This window comes from Phalaenopsis equestris, unplaced genomic scaffold (genome assembly GCF_001263595.1).
Source record: "Phalaenopsis equestris unplaced genomic scaffold, ASM126359v1 Scaffold000452, whole genome shotgun sequence".
In the NCBI taxonomy this organism is placed as follows: domain Eukaryota; kingdom Viridiplantae; phylum Streptophyta; class Magnoliopsida; order Asparagales; family Orchidaceae; genus Phalaenopsis; species Phalaenopsis equestris.
In genome coordinates this window covers 156,113-169,446 of record NW_018164893.1, presented here as the reverse complement: position 1 = coordinate 169,446, position 13,334 = coordinate 156,113, and the positions used below count along the sequence as shown (strand labels likewise).

Here is a 13,334-nt window from a genome sequence, read left to right as displayed (position 1 = left end):
GGTTTTTCAATAGATGAACAAAATGATTTATCTTTGTCTATCACATCCAAAACTTCAAAACTTTCTTGAACATAGTTTGAATTTTCCGTAAAAATAATTTTCATTGATTTAATTCATCTTCTAGCTCGTGTTCCAAATATTTTTCTTTAGATTTTTCTTCATAATCAGTTTTAAAATGGAATTCACGTAGATATCTTATAACATCTATCTTATAACATTCATTATCTTTACCATTTGTAGGGTATTTCATTATTTTTGAAATATTAAAAGTAATAGTTTGATCATTGACGTGCATTGTTAATTCCCGTTTCTACACATCTATTATTGCTCTTCCTGTGGCTAGGGAGGGTCTCCCCAAAATGATAGGTATCTCTTTATATTCCTCTATATCTAGCACAATGAAATCAACAGGAAAGATAAATTGATCAACTTTCACTAGGACATCTTCTATATCTCCTTTAGGGTATGTTATCGAACGATCTGCTAACTACAGAGTTATAGTAGTAGGGTTTATTTCTCTTAATCTCAATCTTTTAAATATTGATAATGGCATAAGGTTAATGCTTGCACCTAAATCACATAAAGCTTTCCCATAAAATCTGTCTCCTATTGCACATGGAATTGTAAAGCTACCAGGATCTTTAATCTTTTCAGAAGGCTTCTTCTAAATTATCGCACTGCACTCCTCACTACGTGCAACAGTCTCATTATCTTCAAACTTCCTTTTCCTGTTGAGAATATCCTTCCTAAACTTTACATAGCTAGACATTTGTTCAAAGGCTTCAGCAAATGGAATATTAATTGTAAGCTTCTTAAATATTTTCAGAAATTTTGAAAATTATTTATCCAATTTCTGCTTACGAAGTCTATGAAGAAATGGAGGTAGAAATGGAGGTGGTGGTTTTTCCAAATCAATTTTTAGTGGAGAAATAGGTCTCTCGGAATCTTTTGGAGCGTCCTCTTTTGATTCTTCAATTTCTTCTTTCTCTACTTTAATTTCTTTTTGAACCTGACATTCCAACTCTCTTCTACTTCTAAGTTGAACGGCTTTTCCTTATTTTTTATTCTGGTCTTTTGGATTTGGTTTAGTATTACTAGCGAGTGTTCCTTGGTATCTATTACTTAATGAACTTTCTATTTGCCCATGTTGATTCTCAATATTTCTAATTGTAGCTCCTTGACTTTTTAATTGATTTCCCATTTGTATTACTATTGAAACCTGGAGGATAAGTATATCTATAATTGTTATTCCCTTGGTTGTTCTAGTTTCCCAATGAGCTTCCTTGGTTGTTCCCTCATTGCTGATTATTACCATCTGAATTGTTATTCCAGTTAAAGTTGGGATGGTTCTTTCAACCCGGGTTATAAGAACTTGAATATGGGTTATCCTGCTTATTATTTATGGCATTCAAAGTTTCTAATGATGCTTGAGAATCTGCCATTTTGTCTAATGAATTCTCTTCAATCATGGAAATTGGTTGAGAAAAATTCATTCTAAATATGTCTAACTTCCTTGAAATTGTAGCAACTTGATTTGCTAACATGGTAAATGCATCAGTTTCGTGAATATTGGCTACTTTCTTAGGATTTACCTTCTCAGAAGGCCATTGAAAATTATTGGTGACCATTTATTCAATTAAAGCGTAAGCGTCATGAAATGGTTTTGACATCAATGAACCACCAACAGCGGCATCGTTAATTTATTTAAGAGATCCAACTAATCTACTATAAAAAGTTTGAATTATTAACCAATCTGGTATAGCATGGTGTGGACACTTTCTCAAGAGTTTTTTAAATCTCTACCATGGTTCATATATAGATTCCCCTTCAAATTGATTAAATGACATACTATCATTTCTAAACTTTCCAATTTTTTATGGTGGAAAATATTTAGCAAGAAATTTTTTGTGCTAAATCACCACAGGTTCTGTTAGATCCAGGTGCTAACGAATTCAACCACATCTTAGCTTTATCTTTATGTGCTAACGAATTCAACCACATCTTAGCTTTATCCTTCAGTGAGAAAGGAAATAACCTAAGTTTTATGGCATCATCTGATAAAATGTAGTGTTTAAATGTAGTGCATAATTCTAGAAAATTGGCAAGATTTAAATTTGGATCTTCAGTTGGTGCTCCCCAAACAGATTATTTGATACCAATTGGATAATAACATGTTTATGCTTAAATGAATTAGCCACTACAGTAGGTTTTTGAATAGTTTTTGAATACTACAATGAAGTATACTACAATGAAGTACATCTACAGTAAGGTTGGCATAATCTCTTAAAGGTCTAAAATTTTGATGAATTTCAGTATTTTGATTATTTTGGTCTATCATTTCTATGATGTTTTTGGATTTTTTCAAGATTTATAATTCTTTTGGTTTTTCTGATTCTTCTAACAGTTCTTTCTAATTCAAAATAGTATATCACTAGTCGTTCAGACCTGAATTACGCATACACTAACTATAATAAAATAAAATAAAAAATAAAATAAAATAAACATAAAATAAAATAAACAAAACAAAATAAGATAACTTAAAGTTTAAATAAGACTTTCTAAAAATAGAAATTTTCTTTTAAAATAAATTTCTCTCCAGCAACGACGCCAAAAACTCGATCCATCGATACTATTAATATGCAAAGTAGTACAAAAATTCAGATTATATTTCACTTAAATTTCCTTAGTTTGCAACAAAACCAAAAACTTGATTCTGAAGAAAAAAAAGAATTTAACTTTTAATAAATATATATTAGGATAATACGCAAGTACGTATCGTTATCTAGTAATATAATACTTTTTGATTAAGACCTGAATATCGAACCCACAGGAAGAATATGTAATATGCGCTATTGAATAGCGAACTTACTATTTTTAATAGAAAGATAATTATTTGAACTAAAGATGATATTTGCTATAATGAAAATTTAAATATTTTTCGTATTTTCAATATTTTGATAGAACAATAACAATTTAAAAATATAACTAGAGTTTTTATATAAGAAAAGCACTAAATATGAAAATATTTTTCTTCTTCTTATGAATCAGTAATAAGTATAGGAATTATGTTGTGGAAGTATGCAAATTGTGTTGTGCTAAATTGGAGCAATAATATTCTTTACCCTACTAGAGTGCTATAAAGAACATTGGCTAATTTAAAGTTTGAATAGTTTTGAAGACCGGCTAGGCAGGGAAGATACTAGCTCTCACTCTAGACTTCTCTCAATTCCCTCCACGTGGGGGCTAACATTCTTGTATCAGAACCTAAAATAATAAACCAAGTTGAACTCTTGAACCTGTCACTTTAAAGTCCTCTAACTCTATACCCTTCAATGAATATTTCTCTATTTATTTGGACTCAATCATATGAACTACATTCTCATTCATACAACCTCATCTAATTTTTTCCAATTGTTGCCTGAGACAATACCAGCCTGGTTCGTACATGTTCTCACAAGAAATTTTAATAATTGGATTGGCCAAATCAAGAAGTAAAAGAAGTGCATGGATTTAAATCATCACAACTTCTTCCATCCATCATTATCAATACTTTCCACAACTTCCTTCCAAAACTTAATTACTTATCATTTTAAGAAGAAACATAAAGAAAATTACTCAGAATCCATGAAGAAAACAAAACCACACTTTAGTTTAAAAGAAGAAATCATTGACAAACCAACAACAAGTCTCAATTAAAACCAAAAGTAGTCTCAAAACAGAAAGATAAAAACTTATCTCAAGTCCTCCACCAAACTCTTGAAGTTCCTTTGATTCTCTTCTCTTTACAATCACTCAAAATAAAATAACAAAAGGATAAAATAAAAGAAAAAGTAATGCCTGAAAATCTCTATGAACTAACTCCCCAAATGAGAAATTTCAAAACATTCCAATACATTCAGGACCCACACTTTTTTGGACCTTTTCAGGACTCTTTTCTAAGTCCTCTCTCCTTTCTTTTATAATTTTCTAAAAGGTACCTTTGTTTCTCTTCAGAATATGTCTAGATTCAAAGTATTTCCCCAAGAGATGCATCCTTTCGTGATAATTTTCTACCATCGTGATAATTTTCTCCCATGGTGGTTATAACCACCTATTAAGCCAATGGATGCCTCAAAAGCCTTTTCAAAATTTGCAGAAACTAAATTTACTCACCCAATAACTGCCACTGGCACTTCAGCGCGGGGGCCTCTGGGCCTTAGGCGCGCCCTTCTCTGATTCACTGCGCTTAAGAGTCAGATCTAGTGTGTAGGCGCCATAACTCTTTTACACATTTTTTACATTTTTGCTCAAAATTTGATCCTTTTTTCACTACTTTAGGCATTTTTCACTTTTTTTACATGTATCTGCAAGAAAAACATAAAAATACCTTCCATTAAAGTGCAATATCTCAAAAATAAGTATAAAAATGTGTCTAGAAACACTATATATTTTAAGTGTATTAGTGGGCAGTAGCAAGAGAGAATAATACCTCATGATTAAATAGATGTAGCTTTAGTCCAGGAAAATAAATTCAAACCAGTAAAATATATAGTTCTAATTTCGGGTCAAAATTGACAAACCATTTCCGAAATTTAATAAATCGATTACCTATTCTCAGATAGCTTTTTGTAAAGAGCAAGGTATAATCTTCATCATTTCCTAGTTGTATAAGAATATTTTTACCATCTAGAACCCAATTTTTGGCTAGCTTTTCAGTTTAAGTAAATCAAACTCTTTTGGGATAAGATCAAGCTTTTGATGCTCATAAGAAAACTTCCCAACCAAAGAAAAATGACAAGAGGAAGCCAAAACATTTGACTCAACCTCTGAAATAAACATTGCCAGTTTGCCATTATTTTTCCTAAGCTTTTTCATAAAAGTATAATCACCCCCAACATTAAGAGAATCATAAAAACCATTTGGGAACAGAAAGGAGTCGGGAGAACCAAAAGTCACCCTGCCTTCCTCTAAAACTGCATTGATAAAAAAACTAGAGGGCGGCATTACCAAAAAAAAAAAGAGCACAAAAGTTGAGATCAAGCGATGGAAGGATCTCACCAGCCATGGTGAAGAGAGGGGAGCACGAAATTGCCCAAGATGCCAGAGCCACAAACCCTAGATCTCGTCGCCATTATATATATATATATAACACGATGGTGGTGGCGGCGTTGTTTGAGCTCTACTAGGGTTTCCCTCATGGAGGTTCTTCACTACTTGCTGGTGAGTTGGAGGTGGAGAAAAGTTTTCCTACTCTAGAGGAGTCTTTTCAGAGCTTCTTTTTTGTTGGGATCCTTATTTGTAGAATTTTTTGTGTTTCTTGATTTCTAGTTTTTTAAATTTGGAAGCACTATTCCATTGGTTGTGGTTTTTTGTGGTTGTGCTTACCTCTTGCTTCCAAGTGGGTTTATGTCCAGTGTTGGTTGTTGTGGTTGCTGTTCCCAATTTTTGTATAGGTGCAATAAGTTTTTTGGTTACAGTTCTTGTGTTGCTCCTTCCATGGTTACACCAATAGACATTGAAACTAATGCGTTATGGACTAAGGCCACCTATGCAGGGGTAGTTGGCCAATCTACTGATACACTCCAAGACATGAATATGTTAGTTTTCCCCAAAGCATTTCATGATGTTGTTGTTGGTAAAGGGGATTTCCCATGTATCCATTCTTTAAGTAGTAAAGAAGGAGAAACAACCATCTTCTTCTCACAATAAGAAATTAACTCTTTAAATGAAGAAGTTAAACTTACACTTGTGGGAAAATTTCAATTGGGACATCCTAAAATGGAACTTGTAAGGAATTATTTTGACTCTCTAAAATTCATTAGGGCATAGAAGCTAGGTATGCTGGATGGTAGACATTTACTCATAGAATAATCAATTGAAGAGGACTATGAAAGAATATTTGCCAAGAAATATTTACTAATTGCAGGAACCACCATAAAGATTCTGAAATGGACACCTAACTTTGACCCCAATAAAGAGCCACCTGTGGTTCCCCTCATGTTCAAATTTCCTGGTCTCCCTATTCCATTTTTCAAATTGAATGCTTTGTTTAATATTGGTTGTGGTCTTGGCAGGCCTCTAAAGGTTGATTCCCCAACATACAACAAGGCCAGACCTGCTTTGGCTAGAATCTTAATTGAAAGGGACATCACCCTTTCAGAATTGAAGAGAATCTGGATTGGATCTGAGAAGGAAGGGTTTTGCCTGGAAGTTATACTTGAGCAAAGAACATATCACTGCCAACATTGTAAAATGTTTGCTCATACTAGGGATAAGTGTTATAGGCTGCACCCTCCCTCTAAAAGAACCCCTCCCACTAGGGAGAAAGTTACTGCATAGAAACCATCTTTACCAACTGTTACCCCTTTGGCTGTGGCACCCTAGCATGAGGAAGTTGGAGGTGGTTTATTGGATACTTCTCAAAGTTCTACTGCTTCCTTCAAGATTTCAATGCTCCATCTTCTGCATCCCTTTAGAGTTTTAAGAGAAGAATTCAATAATGTGACTATCATTACCCTTTTAACCTGCTCTCCCATTGAGGGAATGGAGGAAATAAAGAATGCTTCTTTGCCTAATATTAAAGATTTGAAGGCTCCTGATGAAGGAAGAATTGCTGAAATGAATCACCTTTTGGAGGAGGACTGGCAAGTACACACATCTAAGAGGAAAAAGAAACAGTCTACTGAAGTGCAGAGATAACAAATTGGTGCTACTACAATGGTTACTAGTGGCAAGATGAAAGCTGGCCCATCTCCTCCTTCTTCTAGAGGATAAACGAGATCACAGCCCTCACTCCACATTAATCCCCCTAATGATTGGCCTTTTCTATTGGTACATATGGGAATTTACTCATCCTCAATCTTTAAAAAGACTGAAAAAACTTAATAAAAATTATAACCTTTGGTGTTTTGCTATTCTTGAGACTATGGGTTTTAGTATCCTCCACGTATTTATCAGTCAAGTTCATGGCTTCTCTCATTATGCTAACCCTCAGAGGTCCTCCTTCCCCTTTGCACCTCACCTGCAGCCTTTTCATCAATTCACTCAACTTCAACCCTACTTTTTACCCCTTGAACATAGCCTTGTCCCTAACTCTAACTATCCTCATAGTACTTCTATACAATTTTTTCCCACATATTATATGCATACCCTACCTTTCATTCATCCTTTTACACCATCAATCCATTGTCCTTTACCTGTTGACACCTATACTGCTACAGTTTTAGACACCTTTTTTGTTTCTATTGGGTATGGGGTGTTGGCCTATCCTGGAGTGCCACATCATGTAATTTCCATCAGTGAAGATGTTTTTCCACCTCCATGTCTTAGAAGTAGGAGAAGGAAAAATGTTTCCCCTAACCTTATACATCCTTTATTTAATATGGTGACTGTACCCCTTCCTAAACATACCTTGGCATGGTAGACTTGGGGATCCTCCTTAACCTCTTATGATTAAGTTATTGTGTTGGAATATCAAGGGAATTGCTGATCCACATTCCCTGATTAGGTTCAATAATTTATCTAAGAGACACAAGTTGTTTTGCTTTGTTATTTTGGAATCCTTGGTTCACAACACTCCTAACGTAATCCTTAAGAAATACCCTCAATTTCTATATCTAAATAATTTCAACAATAAAATTTGGCTATTTTATAAGAAGGTCAATTTATAGCTTTTGGACAGTCATCCCTAGTTCTCACATGTTTCCTTGCTATGGGATTTCCTTCAAACTATGGCTACTTTTGTATATGCAGGCAGTTCATCAGGTAATAAATTAGCTCTTTGGCAGTAGCTTCATCAGATTAAGCTTTCAGTAAAGGGGCCTTGGCTCATTGGTGGGGACATTAATATTGTGGCTAGATTGAATGAAAAATGGGGAGGGAAACCTGTTGATTTAAATTAGATGTTGACTTTTTCTGATAACAATAGAATTGCTGAGCTTTCTGAACTACCTCATCAAGGATCCCTTGATACTTAAAAGAGAGGAAAACTCCATGAAAAAATTAATAGATTTCTTGTTAACCATGCTTGGATTGAAACTAACCTTCACAATACTGTTTCACACCTTTCTTATACTTGTTCAGACCATAGGCCTCTTTTGATATTTGTTTCCCCCACTCAATCCTCCCTAATTCTAAAATTTAGACTTTTCAACATCTAGTTAGAACACCCTAATTTTCTCCCCTTTCTCCAATCTATTTGGATTCCTAATTACTTCCTTCCCCATAGATTAGACTATGGCAAGTTCAGAAGTCTGTGGCAAATCATTTAAAGTCCTGGAACTAAAACTGTTTTGGCAATTCAACAACTAATTTTGAGGAGGCTAAACAGGCTGTTAAGAAGGTTAAATTGGAACTTCAATTAGGAAATTAAGATGAACAACCCCTTGTTGCTACTAATGCCAACTTTCTTACAGCTATTCATTGGGAAGAACATCTCTATAAATAGAAGACATATTTGAAAATATTTATAGATGGTGATAGAAATACTAAATTATATCATGCTTTTATTAAAAAAAGGAGATACTCTAACACAATTTTGAGGGTCAACGAAAACAATGGTTACTGGATTCATGATCCTGATCAAATTCCTTTAAATGTTATTAATCATTTTTAGATCCTACTGTCTTAGTCTGATGTTTCAAACCTTCAACACTTCAAACCAGCCCTTCTTAATGACAAATTTAGTGAAAAAAGAAACTTGGATCTTACCTTTATCCCTTCTAAAGAAGAAATTTGGCAAGCACTATGTTCCATAGATGGTGACAAGGCAGCAGAAGCTGATGGTTTTACCTCTACATTTTATAAAAAACCTTGGCCTATAGTTAAGAAGGAGATTGTGGAGGCTGTTCAAATATTTTTCAGTGGAGCTGATATGCCAAATTGTTTTTCCATGTCTACTGTTGCCTTGATTCCTAAGGGTGATCAAAAGTCTTGCTGGGATCATTTTAGGCCTATCTCTCCCACAATAGAGTTGTCAAAGCTCATCAGCAAGCTGTTGGTTTTTAGATTAAAACCCCATCTCCCTTTGCTGATTGCCTCTAACCAATCTGCTTTTGTTTTAGGTAGATAAATGACATATAATGTTTTACTCACCCAAAAGCCTCTATTGGATATTGACAGGCCTTGCAGAGTAGGAAACCTTATGTACAAGCTGGATTTATTCAAGGCTTGTGACACTATAAGTTGGAAGTTCATTTTGGAAGTTGTTCAAGCTAGAGACTTTAATAATCATTTCTGTCAGCTGATCCAAAGGTGGCTTCAGAATAACTACTATACTATCCTGGTGAATGGTAATTCTCAAGGATTATTTCAAGTTCCAGAGGCATCAAACAGGGAAAGCCCATTTATCCTTACATCTTTATCTTGGCTATGGATTATCTCTCTAGGCTTCTCAATCAACTTTTTTTAGACCATGAGCACCTCAGATTTGCTAATAAAGCCAATTTCTGTATAAGCCATTTATGCTATGCAGATGGTGTAATTTTGTTTTCTAATGCTTCCAAACCAGCAGTAAAGAAGAAGTACAAATTGTTGGATCATTTCCAACAACTCTCTGGTTTCTTTCTAAATCATAAAAAATGTCAACTAATCTTCAACGAGATACTCACTTCTACTTCCAAGAATTTTATTAAGGATTATACAGGATCCATATCTATTGCCTACCCCCTTCTTTATCTTGGTGTGTAATTAGTCAAGGGGAGGAAAATGTAGACCCAATTTGATGAGGTAGTATCCAGAATCTGTAAACTAATTTCCTGCTAAGTTATCTATCACAAGGTGGAAGACTCACTTTGGTTAAAAGCATCTTATCTTCTTTCCCTATGTATATAATGCAAATGTTGAAAATGAAAAAGAGTGCCCAAAAGACCTTGGAGGTTATGCTAAACTAATTTTTGTGAGAAGGAAATCATAAACAATTTCATTGGTTCAGATGGGAAAAGTTATGCCTCCCTCTTCAGCTGGAGTTTAGGCATTAAATCTTTCCAGTAATTACACCATATTTTATATTCCAAACTATGGATCAAATTTAGAGATCAAACCTCATTGTGGGCCAAATTCATGAGATTGAAGTACTGCAAGCAGTCCCATCCAGTGACCACTCTCAAGAAACCTGGGGACTCAAGAATTTGTACTAAACTTCTTAAGGTCAGAATTGATGCTGAAGATTTATTCATTTGGGTTGTTAGGGAAGGAAAAGTTGATTTCTGGCTTGATAACTGGTTACTTGATGGCAAGCTTTCTTCCACAATTTCTGGCTTGATAACTGGTTACTTGATGGCAAGCTGTAAATCCTAATAAAATGGATTGGTCTGCTAGATTAGATACTGCATTAAGAGTTTATAAGATAGCTTATAAGATGCCCATAAGAAGTCCCCCATATAGACAAATTTTTTGTAAGACTTGTCACTTACTAGTAGAACTAGAGCGTAAAGCTTATTGGGCTATTAAGGTGTTTAATTTTAAGTTAAAATATGTTGGTGAGAAAGTATTATTGTAATTTTATGAGGTTGAAGAAATTAGGAATGAATCATATGATGATGCTAGGATATATAAAGTGAAAATGGAAGAATGACATGATTGAAAGATAATCAAAAACAAATTTGAGACTGGACTGGAAGTTTTATTAAACACTACAGGATTGAAATTATTTCCTGGTAAACTGAAGACTAGGTGGACAAAACCATTCACAAATGTAAAATTCTATCCTTATGTAGTTGTTAATATTGAAGATGCAAATATTGGAAAGATATTTAATGTGAATGGGCATAGACTAAAATGATATTTTGATGGTCAAAGGCCAAATTTTAAACACCTAGAGTAAAAATTTGGAATGTCGAGCTGACGACATTAAACCATGCAGTTTATGGGAGGCAACCCATATTTATCTTTATTTTTGTTGCTTATCTATTTTTATTAGTAGTATTATATTCATCTGGATTTTATTGGCCTACTCTATTTAGAGATGTTAATATATATATATATATATATATTCCAGGAAAGAGCAACTAAGGCTCCTTTCATGTTAATAGATAATGGGGGTTATAAGTTTTGGGGAATTAAACCCTCCCAAAAGAAGGAAAACTGAAAATGCCTACTTGCTCTATATATATATGGACACATATATAATATATGGACACATATATATAGTATATGGACACATATATATAGTAGCTACACCAAACAAAGTAAGGAGATTATATCTATATATATCTCGTATCTCATTAGCTTCACAAATATATCTACTACTCCAAAAATGTTACACTGTTTTAAAGTAGGGGAGTGCCATTTTATCTCCATTTAGAAGAAATTTTAAGTTTGGTGTAAGTGCCTTCCCAACATAAGGTATTCTGACTATAATGCCTTCTTATGTCCTCCAAATGTTCTCCATGCAAAGGGTACACAAGTAGCTATTGGAAGGAACTTTAACAAATTTCTCTGATCTAGTAAAAGGAAATAATTCCACTAGCTCTCTTGGCAGAAGTTATGCAAACCTTTGTAAGCTGGTGAGCTTGGCTTTAAAGACTTTCAACACCAGGGTTTCATAAACCTTTGCAAATTGTGGATCATATTCAGGGCCCATAATAGTCTTTGAGCAAGATTTCTGAAAGGGAAATATTGTAGAACTTCGCATCCTATATTGGTAACCAAAAAATTGGGGGATTCTAAATTGTGGACCAAACTATTGAACATCAGAAATCAAGCTGAGGAACTTTTCCTATGGGAGCGGGAGATGGTCAAGCTATTTTTTGGTTAGATAACTGGGTTAGCAATGGAGAGAAGCTTGAGTGCCTTACCCCCAACCCCAACTATGATTGTCAGGTCTGAAATTATTGGTCTGATAATCAGTGGAACTAATGCTTAACACTGTTCTATCTAATGAACATGTTAGATGGGTTACGGATACTCCCTTCTCATCTCATTCCAAAGACAGAATTATTACTAAACATGCTTATTCCCAAAAATTATTTGCCTACATTTATCATCACTTCTTTCATTGGAATCATATGCCTTGGGGAAAATCCATTTGGAGTAAACTCCTAACCCCTTCTATGTCCTTCTTTTATTGGAGACTGTGGCACTCCTTACTTCCTACTGATGACATTTTAAATATGAAAGGGTTGAGAGGGCCTTCTATCTTCCCATTATGCTATGCTCTTGAAGAAAACTTGGACCACTTATTTTTCTCTTGTGATTTCTGCCAAGAAATTTGGTAGGATTTCTCAAGCTTCTGAATATTGATACTTATAATGTAAGTTTGCTTAAGTGTTTTAGCTGTTGAGAATATTGTCATAACAATAAGCTCTTGGTGATCCCTTGTATTGTGGCTTGGTTTATATGGATGTTCAGAAACCATATCAAATTTGATGAGCAGTTTCTAGGATCATATTCTGTGATACTTAATTGTATCTCTTATAATCAGAAATTGATCAAGTTCCACCATTTCTCCATTGTAATAAAACATTAGACCTCAGAAAAAACTAATTTTCTTCCACATTCTTCCAAATTAATCTTTTGGAGCCCCTCTCCTACTGGTTGGTTGAAGGTCGACACTGATGGCAGTTTCTCAAAAGGTTGTGCTGGAATTGGGGGAGTCTTTAGGAACTCTCATGGTACTCCCATACAGTATTTCACTTCTCATGTTGTGGCACTTGATGCTTTGGAGGCTGAATTCAAATCTATTTACTAGGCTATTAGACTTGATTGCTACTGTCATCTAAGCCCTTTGCTTGTAGAAACTGACTCTACTGTTTGCATCAACATTTTACTCCATGATGAAACTCCTCCCTAGAATCTAATTTTGTGGAATAGATAGTTGAATGCCCTTTTACACAGCTGCATGGCAAAATTTAACTACATCCCTAGGGAGGGAAATTATCCAGCACATTGGCTAGCCTCCCCACGCAGGTAAACCCAACCGGTAGCTACTGGCTCTCGAATTCTTAGTTTTCTCCCTTTCCTCTAGCTATTCTCTTTTCCTTTGCTATTTCCAGCTAGGTTTTCTGGTGTTTCCTGCTTCCCGAGAAAACCTCTTTTGAACTTGATACTGTTCTATTGAGGCTGTGTTGTTATGGTTGAGCTTAACAATATGGATTTATCCACCAATATTCAATGGGCTAAGGCCACATTTTCTGATGTAGTGGGTAAAACAGTTATCACTGTTAAAGACTTTGATGATCTTGTATTCCCTCAGAGCTACCATGAGGTGGTTGACCCGATTATTAAACCTCTGACTAGGAAGAATGGGAAAGTGTCTATCATTTATAATGATATAGATATCTAGAATCTGACTGAGATCTGCAAATTTACTCTTATAGGCAATTTTTATCTGGGACACCCTAAAATGGAAGCTATAA

At 34.6% G+C, this 13,334-nt stretch overlaps 1 protein-coding gene across 1 annotated transcript in view; it reads right to left on the bottom strand.

Moving 5' to 3' along the window:
* LOC110027837 (callose synthase 9-like) overlaps positions 1 to 4,983 on the bottom strand; it is a 217,076-nt gene extending 212,093 nt beyond the window's left edge. The window contains exon 1 of the mRNA XM_020729436.1: positions 4,712 to 4,983. Coding sequence (XP_020585095.1) covers positions 4,712 to 4,983 — 272 coding nt within the window. The remainder of the gene's footprint in view (positions 1 to 4,711) is intronic.
* Positions 4,984 to 13,334: the final 8,351 nt, after the last annotated feature.